Source organism: Neovison vison, chromosome 11, assembly GCF_020171115.1.
Source record: "Neovison vison isolate M4711 chromosome 11, ASM_NN_V1, whole genome shotgun sequence".
NCBI lineage: Eukaryota > Metazoa > Chordata > Mammalia > Carnivora > Mustelidae > Neogale > Neogale vison.
Window position 1 is genome coordinate 177,981,441 of NC_058101.1, and position 16,284 is coordinate 177,997,724.

A 16,284-nucleotide genomic window follows, 5' to 3' on the forward strand; every position below is an offset into this window, starting at 1 on the left:
GACTCCCCAGGCAGTGCCCCGGTCAGTTCCGGTTGGGCCGTACGACCTTTGGCAGTTGGCGACCCCATCCCTTAACCAACACCCCTCGTACCGGAATTCTCCAAGCCCCGCCCCGCCCCGGCCGCGCCTGCCTCCGGCGCCCAGATGCTCGCCAGCCTGAGCCGCAGAGGCCAGCGCGGCTCGGGCAGGTGGGGTGGGCGGGGCCGGCGCGGCGGCGCGGGTGGGGAGAGGCGGGCCCTGGCGGGGGCGTGGCCGGAAGCCTTAAAGAGGCTGGGGCCGAGGGGCGGGCCGCAGAGGCCGCGGATCGCGGCGGTAGCGTTATCGTTTTGTAGCCGACCGCGGCGCCGTCACCATGTCCCTCGCGGCCTCGGCGGGCCGGGGTCCGGGGTCCGTGTGGTCCCCAACGCATGTGCAGGTGACGGTGCTGCAGGCGCGGGGCCTGCGGGCCAAGGGCCCCGGGGGCACGAGCGACGCGTACGCGGTGATCCAGGTGGGCAAGGAGAAGTACGCCACCTCGGTGTCGGAGCGCAGCCTGGGCGCGCCAGTGTGGCGGGAGGAGGCCACCTTCGAACTGCCGCCGCTGCTGTCCGCCGGGGCCGCGCCCGCGGCCGCCGCCACCCTGCAGCTCACCGTGTTGCACCGCGCGCTGCTCGGCCTCGACAAGTTCCTGGGCCGGGCTGAGGTGGACCTGCGGGAGCTGCACCGGGACCAGGGACGCAGGAAAACCCAGTGAGTGCGGGCCGGGGGAGAGGACAGGGGGCGGCGGGCCGGGGAGCGGGGCAGTGCGGGGAACGTGAGGCTGGGCGCCGAGATTCTTTTAGAGCGAGCGCGGCAGTCACCGCGCCGCTGTGTCCCAAGGGGACGGACGGAGAGAGGCCTTTGGTCAGGGATCCCCGTGGACGATAATCATAGTCTCACGGAGGTTCAACTTCTCCTTGGGTTGTCCCGCCCCAGCTCTCCCAGCGCGTGGGCTCTTTGAAGCCGGCGCTGAAGGTGGAGGTGGGGGAGTACCTGGGGTGTTTTTGAATCTGTAGGGACGTCGCTCAGCGCCCGGAACTTAGTAAGCACTTTGTGAATTTTCGATGAATTGGAAATACATGTGGGCTGACGAATTCTTCTTCCTAGTGTGGGTAGTGTGGATGTTTGAAACACTCATTGGCTTATGTGGAAAGCCTCCTGGGTATTTCACTGTCCTAGACACTGAGCTGGGAATGGCTGGGTCCGGGAGCAGGGAGGATCAAGGTGGAGGGTGAACCCCACTGACACTCTGTGGCCTTAGAGGCTCACCCAGGGACGGAGCTGGGGCATTACAATGCGGGGTGGAGGCCACCCAGAGATGTAGAAGCTTCACCCCCACCTCAACTACTGCCTACGTGGTTAGTGAAGAGAATCTGCCTCTCCCTCTTCCCCTTTTTCCCCCCCTCCCCCCCCCCCCCCCCCCCCCGGCCCCCAAAGCCTCTAGAACAGCTTGGTCTTCACTTTCACACTGAAAATTTTTAACACTGTTTCCCCTGAGCCCCAAGTTAGTAAGGATTTCCCAGTGCTGGTCAGACCCTGTGTCTGCCCTTGGCCCAGCTACAGTGGGAGGTAGACATTGTTTCTTCTCTGCCTTTGTCGGATTCCCTCTGGTCCTATTCTGAAAGGATGGCTGCTCACCTGTAGCTTTTCAGTCTAGAGTTGTGTGCTAGGGTATCTCACTCCCACAGGGAAAGCTGGCACCAGCCAGTTCACTTCAAGGGTGTCACCCATTTATTTGTTCTCTTTCGCAGGTGTTTGCCATGGAGCATTTGATTATGGAACATTTGATTGTGCTCACGTACTGTACCCAAAACTGGCCTCCTTGGCTTAATTGGTTACTTTGCTGGACCTTACATATTCAAATCAGTCATATTACCACAACTCCTACAGCTTGTGAAGCACATGAATTCACATTGGGTGTTTTAGATATAAATGGTATTTTAACTTTCCCTGGTGGAGGGGACAGAAAAAGCCAGAGGGTTTGATGTTACCAGACTCCCTTTTCTGCCTCGTGGTTCCAATTTCAGCTTGCGTGCTTGCAAATGCAATACCTGATTCACTTATCTGGACCAAGATGAATAGGCATTTCTGAATTCAAATCAGATAAAAATAGGTGAGGATGGATAGGGTATCTCTTGGCATTAACTTACAAGCCATAAGGTGAGCAGTGCCTTTGCTGAGGAGGCGCTGAAGCAATGCTGATTTTCCGTTTGACTGACATTTGGGGCCTTGGGTTGGCTTCCTTTCCAGCTTCAACTGGGCGCCATTTGGCCATCCGTTGTCTTGTTCTGTCCCAAGATGCGCGGATATTATCATCTGTCTCTGCCGTCTGTTTCTCGGGTGAACATTTTATTCCCTTGAAAGACCGTGTGTCACCGCCAGAGAGTAGGATTCCAGATTCCTGGGTCTGGTGCCCACTGTGGTCCTGACTCACTGTTAGGCTTTGGGTTGCTCCGTCTCTAAACACCCAGATTTCCCTATTTACACATGGAGCTTGTTGCCAGGCTTAATTGATATTTATAAGATGTTTCTGGGCTCCTGGATTACTGGGGCCAGTGTGTAGACTCAAAAGGTTCTGTTACTGCTTTGTGAGAAACAAAAATCATCTTAAGTTCCCTATTTTAGGAAGGGTTCAGAGGTCTGCAACTTCATTTCTGTCCTCTTCTCCAATGTAACTCTGAACCTAGATGGTTACTCCTATCTCTACGGCATGGGCTGATTACCACTTAGTCACAGTATCAACCTGTAGGAAAGTGATGCTTAGTTGATGTGTTGGGTTCCCCCCCTCCACCAATAATTGCAAACGAAGTCTTCTTTGCCACCTCAGCAGTAGGTGAAATTGTAAACTTTCCATCTGCCGCTTCCTGGGACTTTCCGAGGGGAACCTAGTTAAACCAAGCCTCTCAGCTGCCCCAGTACGTTCCTTGGGCGCTCGAGATAGCTGAGATTTGGAGAGTGAGATATATAACAAGAAGCGGAAGTTTACCAGAAGGAAACTGGTTGGGTTAGAAAAGTCATTTGAACTAGTTATTAAAGGTTTGACTCCACCTTAGATGTAAAAAACCAGCAACAAAACAGAAGCTCAAATTTTGGTCTCTGGGTTTGTGTGCATGTGTGCCTGTGTGTGTGTGTGTGTGTGTGTGTGCGCGTGCATGTTTGTTAATCTTTTTTTTTTTTTTTAAGATTTTTTTTTTTATTTATTTACTTGACAGAGAGAAATCACAAGTAGACGGAGAGGCAGGCAGAGAGAGAGAGAGAGGGAAGCAGGCTCCCTGCTGAGCAGAGAGCCCGATCCGGGACTCTATCCCAGGACCCTGAGATCATGACCTGAGCCGAAGGCAGCGGCTTAACCCACTGAGCCACCCAGGCGCCCACATGTTTGTTAATCTTGAGCAAAGAAGAGTTGCTGTAGAGTATGACTCTTGTCATGGGTCCAGAAACTCAAGACTCAAAAGCTAACTGTGCTAGAATTTGCCTTGGTTCTCTTGATAAGCCCTCATCTGTCATACATTTGGAGGCAAAAGAATATGCTTTTCGGGGCTCAGATTTTGCGGACCTCAAATTTAGTGTGATGACACACATATTTTAAAATGCCACGCAGAGAATGACCTATGGTATAGGTAGGCATAAGTAGGATACTTTAAGTAGGGAGTAGTTTATAGTGCCTGTCTTTAAGAGGCAGTTGAAATGCATTGATTTTGCACTTATCCTTACCTGTTAAAGACCCAGGGTCAAAGCTGGGCCTAGGTTAAATGGGAACCAGTTAAGTCTCATGATCATAAAACAGACATGAATCTGCGAGGCAGAAACAGGTAACCAACATGGGGGATTCTCTGCTCACCTCTCTAATCTCAGGTAGTTTGGGATCCTAGACTGATCTAAGGGGGAAAAAAAACTTTGGGGGGGTACTAAGAGTAACAAGATGTGGGGAAATAATCTGTTTGGGACAGATTAAAAAACAGCCATTCAGGCTGGCCACTGTGTAACTAGTATCATGAAACTTAATACTGCCCTAGTCTTTCAGCCAGGAAGACAGAGTGGTCGTTTTCTTGCACCTCTTGAAGATGCAAGAGGGAATTTGGTTGCATATGAAAGGATTTGGATATTAATAAAGGTTAGAGATTTTGAAGAACTGTAAATATAGTAAGTATAAGTGTAGTAAGTTGCCAAAGGAAATCCGGGTTATTAAAAAGAAATAAGGGCTCAATCGTTGTTTTTCTGGATGGGTCGGATGCAGAGAAATGATTTAGATGAGCAGAGAGATAGATAATAAGCAGTCAGTGTTTGTACCTGTACAGTCAAGCCTCCTCAGTGCATTTAGGATTTTTTGTAACAAGTTGGCAGATTGGAGCAGTGTTACTGATTAAGTTTTTCCTTTCTTGGGATTCCCCTTAAAGATAACATTGGGCCCTACTGGAAACCATTCCTCAGCTCAGGGGCCCCAGTCCCCTCCCACTCCTGTGTAGGAAGCTGAGAGCTCCAAGCTGGAGATGTCCGGGGACTGAGACTCTGTCAGGCTCTGGCAGAAGTAACCCTAACCTGCTTGTAGCCATGAAGTGAAGTGACTAAGAGGAGGGAGGGGACTCGAGAGTCATTGTTCTGGTGATGGGCAAGAAGTTCCCGCATGGTATTATTTGATTATGATTTCATCTCTAAGACATTCAGTTAGCTTCGGGAAAGTTTCAACTGCCTTTTTTTTGGTCTTTAAAATCTATGTTTTTAGTACATTGTTTTAATTGAAGTAGAGTTGCCACACAATATTATATTAGTTTCAGGTGTACAACATAGTGATTTTATGTGGTGCTCACAAGTCTAGCTGCCATCTGTCACATACAATGCTATTACATTACCACCGCCTGTTCCTTGTGCTGTGCCTTTCATCCCCATGACTTGTTCATTCCATAACTGGAAGCCTGTACCTCCCACTGCCTTTTACCCATTGTGCTCACCCCCCACTTCCTCCTCTTGGGGCAACCACCCACTTTGTTCTCTGTATTGATGAGTCTTTTTCTGCTATTTGTTTTGGTTTTTAGATTCCACATCTAGGTGAAATCATACAGTATTTGTCTTTCTCTGTCTTACTACCCTTAGCGCTGTACCCTCTAAGCCCATTCATGTTGTTGCAAATGGCAAGATCTCATTCTTATGTTTTGGTAAATATTTTTTAATACCTCTAAGTGCCAGGCACTGGGGTATAAACAGTGACCCAAACAGACATGATCTTTACTTTCAGGAAGCTCAGAGCCCTGTGGGGAAGATAGACATTAAACAAATGAACACATAAATAAATAATAATGTATTATGATAGCACTGTGGAGGAAGAGAGCAGGGTGTCATAAGAGAATGGAGGGGGAAAGACATGACTTAAAGAAGGAGATGGCAAATAGCTTCTCTGAGGCTACTTATAACCTTAAGAACAGAGATTTTTCTGGTGAAAAGGAGAGGAAGGGGACCTGGGGGAGAGGGAGATGCCTATGCAAAGGCCCTGAGGCAGGAACTCCTGAGAAGTTGAAGAGATTGTGTAGATTGAGGCTGAAGAGGAGGGCAGGGCTTTAATTAAGAACAGTGGGAAGTCCCTGAGTATTAAAAGCAGAGGGGTGTTGTGATCCGCATTTTTAAAAAAGTCACTGGCCACTGGGTGGACAGTGGATCTGAAGCAGTCCTCAGCTGGAATCAGACAGCCAAATGGGAGGCAGTCGCACTAATCTAGGCCACCAATGGTGGTGGGTTGCACTGGGGTGACGGCCAGTAGACAGGTGCTAGATTTCAGAAATATTTTGGAGGTTCAGTTGGCCTGATTTGTGATGGGTTGCGTGTGGGTGGGGGTGAGAGAGAGGAAGTGATAAAAATGAACTAATAAAGTAGGGAGAGTTTGCTGTTGAAAATGAACCAGGAAGTGGTGGCGATTTCTTTCCCCAGCAGCCTCCGTGATACTGGAGTGAGGTCACCATTACAAAGACTGCTTTGGGCCCTGACACCTGTGACTCCACAGTCTTCTGTAGGAAGCACCACTGAAACCAGGGTGTGTGTGTGTGTGTGTGTGTGTGTGTGTCTCCAAGTATTTACAGTTTTAATACAGGCCAAGTCTTTGTTTTGTAATAGTGTACATAGCTAATGAAATCTCCCTGGTATGCTCTAACATAGCCGACGAAGTCACTGCTTCAAGGAATACAGGACTAAGCAAAGGAAAAACTCATATAACAGTAGGGAAAACAAACCCATAAGTGAAAAATAAAACTCTGGAGGCAAGTAAGCCACCCATTTACATGTTTTGCACATTAGGGAAGGTAAGTCTACAAAGGAGTCTTGTGCCTTTTTCACTTTGCTTAAACTTCCCTTTGATTACAAAGACTCTATTTCTGTAACTACCATCAGAGGGAAGTTTTAAGAAATAGTATCTGATATTTCATTTAATTATAGTGATTAACTTAGAAATGTTCTAATTACTTTAAAAGCAATACATGTGCTTATTAAAATGTTACCTACCCCAACACGGATTTGTTGACCTTACTCTTTTCCCCCTTAACAGTAATCTCAGATGTCTATTAAAATACTACAATTTTAGTTGCCATACATCCCAGAGAACTGTGGTCCAGTGTTCTGTAATCTTGGAGACCCTAGCTCTGGTTTAGCTCCAGAGGGATTAAGAAGCCCTTGCCTACTGGAGAAAGTGATAAGAGGTCATTTCAGGCCTTATCTTCCTCCCTGAGCAGTCCTCTTGGGTGGCCTTTGATTGGGGGGGGGGGCTTGCAGATCTCTAAGCCTCAGGGCCTTTGAATTCCAACAACATCAACACCCAGACCCTTGTATTGGTCTTTGAGGAAAATCAGTCCCCTGCCAAGATCATATGTTTTGGAAAAGACTTGGCAGCAAGAACTGCTCCCCTGAAGGTGTCCTGATTCGGATCTTGTGGCCCAATCCACAAAAGCAGGCAGGCTCCGGAGACCAAGCCTGGCTTTGCCTGCTTTTCCCTTGGCTGGGCGGGAACCACTTTGGTCCTGTGCTCTGCCGTGTGACCCAGGGCAGGAGCTCAAAACATCTGTGTGAGTGAGCGGGGTAGTGAGTGATGATTTTTCGCACAGGCCAGCGGCGGTTTGCTGGAAAGATGTGGAGAAGGGTTTAATCTTAGGTTCAGCCCAGTGGATTAAAGACAGGGGCAACCGAGGGTTGAAGGCAGAATTCTGCTTCTTAACGCTTCTTAGTTTTGGCTGTGGCTTGTTTGCCAGTCCTTTTCTAAACACTGAAGAAGCAGGTTACCTTCTGCTAACCATGCCTTTGGCAAAGGAGCTGCTTTTAACTACTAATGAGATGAGAAATTCCTTTCCTGCAGGGAGAAGTCTGTAGATAATCTGTTAGAGAAAAATCAAGGATTTTAGTCTCCAGGGTGTCCCCAAGGGACACATTTAGGAATGTGGTTGTGGAGAGAAAAAAAGGCAGTGGTAATTAAGTGTCCTTTCCTGAAGGCTGGCCTTTGTATGGAGTAGAGGGGAGGCATTTATAAGGAATCCCAGAAAAATTTTTCTAGAGGTGTGGCTGCTATGCACTTCACTTTTTAAATACTCTTTTATGAGAAAGGAGGTGGCTAAACTAGGTAGAACAATTAAGGCTTCCAGAAGACCTGGTCTGAAAGGACCTCTTGTGATCATGAAGAATGGGTGTCCTGTGCGAAGGGCCCCAGTGCAAGCCAGGCCCCTGGATACTTCTTTAGGGGTGTTGCCCCCTCTAACACTGGTCTTGTGGGGTTTTCCTGGTACGTCAGTGGCACTTCTCATTTTTACTAAGCCTTGGTTGTTAAAATGGGATTTTAAAACGTGGTTTTTTTTCACCTTTCCTTCTTGGGTCTTAGCTTGATTGCAAGATAAATCATTGATACTCTGCTTCCTTGTCAGGAAATCTCACTGAAGGAGTGCGAATCTGTCTGTGCTGGGGGAGCGGACTGATAGGTCCCTTATGCTAGGATGTGTTTGTTTTCTCTTGTCCTGGTCAAGAGATGGGGAACCATGCCACTTCATTTTTGTCCCATTCTTTTTTTTTTTTTTTTTTTTTTTTTTTTAAGATTTTTTATTTATTTATTTGAGAGAGAGAGAGTGTGAGAGAGAGCATGAGCGAGGAGAAGGTCAGAGAGCGAAGCAGACTCCCCATGGAGCTGGGAGCCTGATGTGGGACTCGATCCCGGGACTCCAGGATCACGCCCTGAGCCGAAGGCAGTCGTCCAACCAACTGCGCCACCCAGGCGTCCCAATTTTTGTCCCATTCTTAAAGTCGCTTTGTGCGGGTGACAAAGGACTCCGTGGTTGCCAGGAGATTGTCTTTGACAGACCCATTGAGCAAGAGGTGAGATATGGGATCTGATGGTAGAATATTAATATTTGTGGCTTTTTGAGATATGATCAAGTAAAAAAACAAATTGACAAGTAAATGATTATAGGAGGGGTACTCGTCCATGTTTAAAAAGGTGTTGATTTTTTCTAATTTAAAAGTTATTTTATTAATTAAAATTTAAATTATTAAATTTTTTTAGAGAGTCTGTTTATTTGATTTTTTTCCTTTTCTTTTTAAGATTCTATTTATTTGAGAGAGAGCATGAGGGAGCACGCGCACAAGGGGTGTGCACTCTCCCATGCGCAAAAATAAATTTAAACATTTTTTTAAATTCTTAAAAAATAACGCTTATAAAATAAAATAAAACAAAACACAGGTCTTGATCCTGATACTTCAGTCAGTCATGCTGTCCTGTCATCTCTCCACAAGGGTTTGGAAGCCCTCTATTTCTTGTCCATGCTGAAGAGTTGTATCTGAGGGTCGGTAAATCTCTCTGTAAGTTACAGAAAATATATACCGATCACGGTGTTTTTTAAACTCTTATATACTTCTTAATTTTAGAAATGATGTCATACAGACTGATTTTGTAACTGAGTGTTTTCTTCTCCCTACACATGCATACCATTGTTGTTTGGATTTGATGGATAAGGTCGGATAACTAGAAGTACAGCCAGTCAGAAATGTTAGTATCTTAAATTCTCTTCCGAGAACTCTCTGAATGGGTAAACCATGGTATACGTGCCCTTCAAAGAAGGTCTTGCAGCCCTTAGAAGTGGCAGGTATGAAGACTGGAGGGCAATAATGTACAACACACTATGAATAAAATTGCACGTCTGCTCTGGTTACAGCTGAGTAAGGGTTATAGCTAATACTTAGCGAATGCTTACTAAGTGCTGGGCACTGTTCTCAGCGCTTGACATACATTAGGTGGTTTTATCTTCATAATATCCGGATGAGGTAGGGGCTTTTTAGTCCTGCTTCAGAGGAGGTGCCTGAGCCACAGAGAGGTTAAGTAACTTGCCTAAAGTGTCTCAGCTAGTGATTGTTAAAATGTATGGGAATAAAGGCTTTAAGATGATACATAAAAAGGTTATAAAGATCAGATTAGTATGAAGGTGAGTTCATTTAAAAAATTAACAAAAAAAAATTTTTTTTTTGAAATTGGCTCCCTGCCCAGCATGCCCAACATGGGGCTAGATCTCACATCCCTGAGATCAAAACCTGAGCTGAGATCAAGGGTCGAATGCTTAGCCTAGGCGCCCTCACAAAAAAATTTTCTGTAACCTGTTGTGCTCACTTTCTAAGAGAATTTCCATAGAGCAAATAATATGGAAAGGACCCAAAGCATTTTCAACCCGCTTTTTTCTGCTCTCTGTCCTGGAGCCTGGCACTTACCAGCTTTTAGGATTCAGTTTGGTGGTTACAGATAGCCTTTCAGTGCTGCCCGAATGACTGTTTCAGGGATTGGGGTAAAAAAAAATTAGCCATTTGCCTCTCTCATGACTGACCACAAATTCTTCCAAGATGTTGACAATGGGCAGAGAGGGCCACCTGGGGAGGCAAGGTTGGCCCATCGGTCATTAGGTATTCTGAGTTAGGCAGTGATGACCAGCTACTGAGGGGCAATCACAAAACTTGTTAAACTACTTAGCCCTCTGTAGGGTACACACCACACGTGTTTTATAGGTCATAAATGTTTCCGTCCCTGTTTGCTCTGCACTGCTTCTAGGCTTACCGGTGAAGTTTCCAGACATTTCACCCATCTGGACTCACCCCTTTCCAGAACACCTTTTAGATGTTCTCAGCTGCTAACCCCACGTGATTTTCAGCCTTATTTTGATTCCCTGGTGGAGCCAACTAATGAATTGCTTTGAAAAAATTCTTCACCTGAGAACGGTTGAGAGTGTCCTTTGTGTCTAACACTACAGCAGGTGCTGTTCTGTTCTTCCTGCTTCTTCCCTCACACGAGGCCATAATCCCCTGTGTCACGGTGCTTGGTTACCACGCAGGTGACTCACGCTACAAGTCAGGTAGAGATTTTGCAGGGGGAGGGAAATGGTTAACCCACCTCTGACCCTCGGGTCCCAACTGGACCCACAGACAAGGAGCCCTTGAAATTTACACACATGAAAATGTTGAAGTCACTTGTAGAGCTAGTGGTCTTTCTTCCCCTCCCTTTCCCGGAGCCCCCTGTGTCCAATACAATAATACAGTATTCATTTTACTGGAGCCCCTAAGTAGGTGGTTCACATAGGATTTAATTTTGCTGAGGACCCTGATTATGTGCGAGTCCTTATTTGGGATGAAATTGTACCCTTTAGCAGGCATATTTTCCCATGTCTAATTATTTTCTCAGGTTTCAAAGTCAGAAAAGGCAGCAATGGTCCCAGTGTAACACATGGTGATGTTTGGTGAGCCTAGGCTCTTGCTCTGCTCCCACTTGCTCCCACTGGAGGGTATGGTATGCTTTTTAGGGCAGAATCTGGCCCTTTTGTATTTCCAGAGCCTGCTATGTAAAAATGTTTGAACTGTATCTTCGAAGCCGTCGTTTCCCTGTTCGTGTCTGCCCTCTGGAATGTTTTAAAGGAAAAACATGTTTGCTTCAGCTGCAGAAAAGATTATTTTTGACACATACCAGCCAGTCCCTTACGAGTATAATCCCGAGAGTCTTTCCATTTCCCAAGAGCAAGAACTGTGCTGCCCTCACCCTGCCGCATTCCGATGGAAGGCCCCTGTGATCAGCTTTCCTTGTGTTTGAGCTGTACAGTGAGAAACGGTGCCCTCTGAAGCAGACTGGCCAAGTCGATTGGCTGTGGTTGGATCATTTTAGCTCTTCTCAAAATGACTGTTTTAAAGCCTAAAAGCCCAGGAGATTGGACAATGCAGATCCAGGCAATAGAAGACATAATTGAATTTTTCTATATTTTGAGCTATTGCCTTGTCTTGTGTTTGACGCCCCCCCCCCCACAAAAACTCAAAATCCCCAAAACAACCCTAAACCCCCAAAACTCTAAAACAGCAGGGCAGCCTATTTGGATATATAGGCATTTTTGCCTATATATGCCCAGGACCATCACTTGAGTGAGGGGTGTAGAGCGGTAGGAAGATTGAAGTTTTCATTCTGTACTGTTTTGCATGATTTGAATTTTTACTTTATGCCTATTATTACTTTAAAATATAGTTTATATTGGGGCACCTGGGCGGCTCAGGTCATGATCTCAGTGTCTTGGGATGAGTCCTGCATCCTGCTCTCTGCTCAGCAGGGAGCCTGCTTCCCTCTCTCTCTCTGCCTGACTCTCTGCCTACTTGTGATCTCTCTCTCTGTCAAATAAATAAATAAAATCTAAACAAAAAAATAAAATAAAATATAGTTTATATATAAGTCTTCTGTCACTTTCCGTGTATTCAGAGATCCTTTTGATTTTTGAAGAACTGGGTTTTTATTTATACGTTAAAATAATTATTTGATTATAGAAGGGACCGCTTGATTTCCTTGATTGGTTGCAGGACTTTTTCCAGAATATGGGCTTAAAAACAAACTCACTACCTTGGGATGATGGTTTTCTTCCTGTACTCTGCCCTTTGGACTAGGAAAATGAACCCAGCCCTGATTTCTGAGATAATTCCAGCTTTCTGGGCCTCCATGAATGGTAATGCTGGAACACACCCACTCTGCCATCACAGACTGTGTGGCTATGCTGGGACTTCATTATTTATGAACTACTTCCATGAGGTGGTAGAATTAAGTGAGCTAAAAAAAAAAAAAAAAACTAAAAATCAAAAACCAACAACAACAAACCAAATGGCTAGAAACACTTAGAATCAAATTGATGCTTGAATGTCAAAACCCACAAAGGTATCTGGTTTGGAATTCCTTAGGGTGAGCCATTCATGAATCATGGCTTTCATTTATTATTGAATTATGCATGTGCCAAAAGAACCCTTGCTTAAACGGTTTGAATTTTTAATGACGAGGGTAATACTATTAGAAGAAACAATTCCTGTCTTCTTTTCCAGCTTTAATAAATCTGACACGGATTTTTAAAAAATTCTTAACCTGTGCTGAACATTTGCATGGAATGCTTACCTGTGCTTCAGTCTGCTTTTCACATCCTTCAATAGGCCTGTGCCCCTTCTTGGCTACCTGGTATTTGGTTTTAGGTTTGCCTGTAAAAATAAATTTTAGGAACAGTTGATGAAGCATCTGTTCTCACCTCTTAGTGGTTTTAGAGGTTCCCTCAAACAAATCCCACTTTAGTGCCCAGGACCGAACCTATGCATCAGGTAATAATAGGTCCCCCAGGGAGGATTCTAGAATTGGTTGTGGTGTCACTCAAAACAAACAGACTGGCGCTGATAGTTTTGGAGAGGCAGGCTGGTCCCAGGAGCTGTCAGCAGCCTGCTCTGAAGGTCATCTCTGCATCTCCTGGGAGGCTAAGGGACTGAGTTGCAGGGAAGAGCTTGGGGAGGCGGCCTGACCCACTGTTTCCCCAGGGTGAAGAGGTGAAACTGCCTGCGGCTAGTGTGGTCATCTGAGCTCTACAGTCCGCTTTCAGCAACTTCCCCTTTCCGGGTGTCTGCAATGCGAATTTACAAAAGCTAGCCACCCTTCATCACCAGGGCAACCACGGAGCCACGTGACTGTCCGAAGAGGAAAATACAAATGATTCTCTGGTGTCTAAATGACAAACATGCAATAGCTTCCAGGTTAAGTCTTAGAAAATAGATCGGAAAAACACCAGACTGGCGGGGGTGACACTGTGTAGAAAGACCTTGCATCTGCCCCCCACCTCCAGCTGTGGCCTGTGGTTTTAAAAACCATAAAAGATTTCCCCCTAAAGGTCCAGAATCAGGGCACCTGGGTGGCTCAGTGGGTTAAGCCCCTGCCTTCGGCTCAGGTCATGATCTCGGGGTCCTGGGATCGAGTCCCGCATCTCGGGCTCTCTGCTCGGCAGGGAGCCTGCTTCCCTCTCTCTCTCTCTGCCTGCCTCTCCGTCTACTTGTGATTTCTCTCTGTCAAATAAATAAAAATAAAATCTTTAAAAAAAAAAAAGGTCCAGAACCATAGCTCACCTCATCTTCTCCGATGTTGGCTGTGTTTTTTAAAAATCCAGTCTAAGTTCTTCTTGATGACTTTGCACACTGGACTTTCTATGTAATCTTGTGATTTATGATGGGTGGCCAGCCATGACGGGTTTCCCCCTTTCTTCCGAGAACACTTCTTTTTTTCTTCTGCCAGGACTCTTAAATGAGAAGCTTAAACTTGCCTCAAAAAGAATTTAGGTTTGCACCCTCCTCTCGTATGTTGCAAAGGGAAGGTGAGTCAAGAGAGAGTGCAAAGCAGGAATTTTGGTGTAAGAGTAGGGGCTTTGGAGGAAGGCAGAACTGACTCAGAATCTGTCCATGCCCTTTACCAGCTGCAAGACCTTGGAAATCACTGCACTTGTGAGCCTCAGTGTCTTGTGAGACTTGGATGAGGGCGTCCCTAAGCGTGCACAGTGCTGGGTATGCTGTAGGCGCTGTTTAAGTGTTAGGTGTCTGCTTCGCTCTGCCCCTTTCCTTTCAGTGTGTAATCAGCTGAGCTAGTGGGGCAGTGATCTGCCCTACGAGCAGACTGGCTGAGGGTGAAAGAGGAAACTGCTCGTTTGAAGAAACCTATCATTTCCTTAACGTCCCCGGCCCTCAGCTCTTAAGTAGGTCACGACACAGAACATCCAAATGTGGTTTCTTGGTCTGATGGTAACCCTAGGGATGACTCTCAGTGGGCCACGCACTCAGACTTTTCTGCTCTGTAGGGGTTGTGCTACTCATCAGCCTCATGTTCTTGCAGTTTCCCAGAAGGAAAATGCCCAAGGGGGATTTCCTTTTTCTGACATCGTCTTTCAGGAGAGTTGGACTGATAGAATATTGGCCATATCTTCAAGCAGTTTGCAAACGACCAGTTGAAATACTTGATAATGTTTGAAATATTCTTTTTTTGGATTAGTAAGGTAGGAAAGAATAGTTCCTTTCAGTTTCTATTTTTTTTTTTAGGGTGGTAAAATATACATCACAAAATTTACCATTTTCATCATTTTTTTAGCGTATAGTTCTATGGTATTAAGTACATTCACATTGTTATGCCACCCCTCACCACCATCCCTGGCCAGAACTTTTTCATCTCCCCAGCTGAAACTATACCCATTAAATACTAATTCTCCATTCACTGCTACCCCCAGCCCCTGTCAACCATCATTCCCACTCTTGAATCAGACTACTGTAGATAGCTCATATAAGTAGAATCATACAATGACATTTGTTTTTAAAGGTTTTATTTATTTATTTGTCAGAGAGAGAGAGCACAGACAGGGGAAACAGCAGGCAGAGGGAGAAGCAGACTCCCCACTGGACAGGGAGTCTGATGTAGGACTCGATCCCAGGAGCCTGGGATCATGACCTGAGCTGACGGCAGATGCTTAATCGAAGGAGCCACCCAGCACAATGTTTGTCATTTTGTGACTGGCATAGTTCATTCTTTTTGGAAAAACAATTCTCTCTGTCTTATATTTTCTATTATTCCCCAGCAGGGACTGTTCTATAAACGCTTGCTTTTTTTTTTTTCTTTCTGAGATGTATGTGTAAATTTGCATTCTGCCTTCTTAACTGTTTGTGTGTGATCTTTGTATTTTTACCCTGTTGGCGGAAAATACCAGTCACAGGAAATGACTGGATGGAATATTTGTTTGACTTATTTTATTGTTAGAAATAGCTATTAAGGGACGCCTGGGTGGCTCAGTTGGTTGGACGACTGCCTTCGGCTCAGGGCGTGATCCTGGAGTCCCGGGATCGAGTCCCGCATCAGGCTCCCAGCTCCATGGGGAGTCTGCTTCGCTCTCTGACCTCCTCCTCGCTCGTGCTCTCTCTCACTGTCTCTCTCTCTCAAATAAATAAATAAAATCTTAAAAAAAAATAGCTATTAAATCAAGATTTTAAGTGACTGTACATTAAGTACAGAGTCAGATCCTGTCTTTGCCTAGTGGGTGTCTTCTCAAAAATGAAATTGCAAGTTCTGCCCCCATTCCCCTACCCTACCCTCTCTATTCCAAAGAAGAGAGCTCAAGAATGTGTTTAGAGGTTGGTGGTAACAGAGAAGAAAAGCCGGTTAATGGGGATGCTGAACGTTGTTTTAGGCTCTTTGATTCAAAGATAACCTCTCAGCCTTTCTCCTTCTAGGTGGTATACCTTGAAATCCAAACCCGGAAAGAAGGATAAAGAGCGAGGAGCAATTGAGGTTGACATCCAGTTTATGAGAAACAACATGACTGCTAGCATGTTTGACCTCTCCATGAAAGACAAGTCTCGGAATCCATTTGGGAAACTGAAGGACAAGATCAAGGGGAAGCATAAGGATAGCGTGTCGGACACCGCCTCAGCCATCATTCCCAGTGTGACCCCCTCCGCTGACAGTGATGATGAGTCTCCTTCCAAAGACAAGAAAAAGAAATCGAAGATCAAGACCCTGTTTTCCAAGTCAAATTTGCAGAAAACGCCACTTTCCCAGTCCATGTCCGTCCTGCCTACTTCAAAGTCAGACCGAGTGCTGCTTCGTCCTGGAGACTTTCAGTCCCGGTGGGAGGATGAGGACAATGAGGATGACTCCCCCTCTGCCTCGGATGGTAAGTTTGCTCCTCCTTCTTACTTGGGCTCACTCTCTCTCTCAGTCTCTTTGCACTCAGAGAGAAGAAGCAAATCTTAAAGAGAAGGATTTTAATTCAGTTCCTTGATTACTGAAATGATGATGGTGGTGATGATAGCCATGATGGTGGTTAGTCTTGGTCAGAAAGCCTTCTCTTTTTAAGCCCTCTGGTTCCTAAGAATGTATAATTCCTTTTCTAAAATGCCTGGCTCAGGGCGCCTGGGTGGCTCAGTCGGTTAAGCCTCTGCCTTTGGCTCAGGTCATGATGC

General features: G+C 45.9%; 1 protein-coding gene across 2 annotated transcripts in view; it reads left to right on the plus strand.

Moving 5' to 3' along the window:
• Positions 1 to 304: 304 nt before the first annotated feature.
• Positions 305 to 16,284, plus strand: part of RAB11FIP1 (RAB11 family interacting protein 1) — a 32,238-nt gene continuing 16,258 nt past the window's right edge. For both annotated transcript variants that reach the window (XM_044225388.1, XM_044225389.1), the window contains exons 1-2: positions 305 to 729; positions 15,553 to 15,995. In XM_044225388.1, the coding sequence (XP_044081323.1) occupies positions 353 to 729; positions 15,553 to 15,995 (820 nt within the window). In that variant the 5' untranslated portion in view covers positions 305 to 352. The remainder of the gene's footprint in view (positions 730 to 15,552; positions 15,996 to 16,284) is intronic.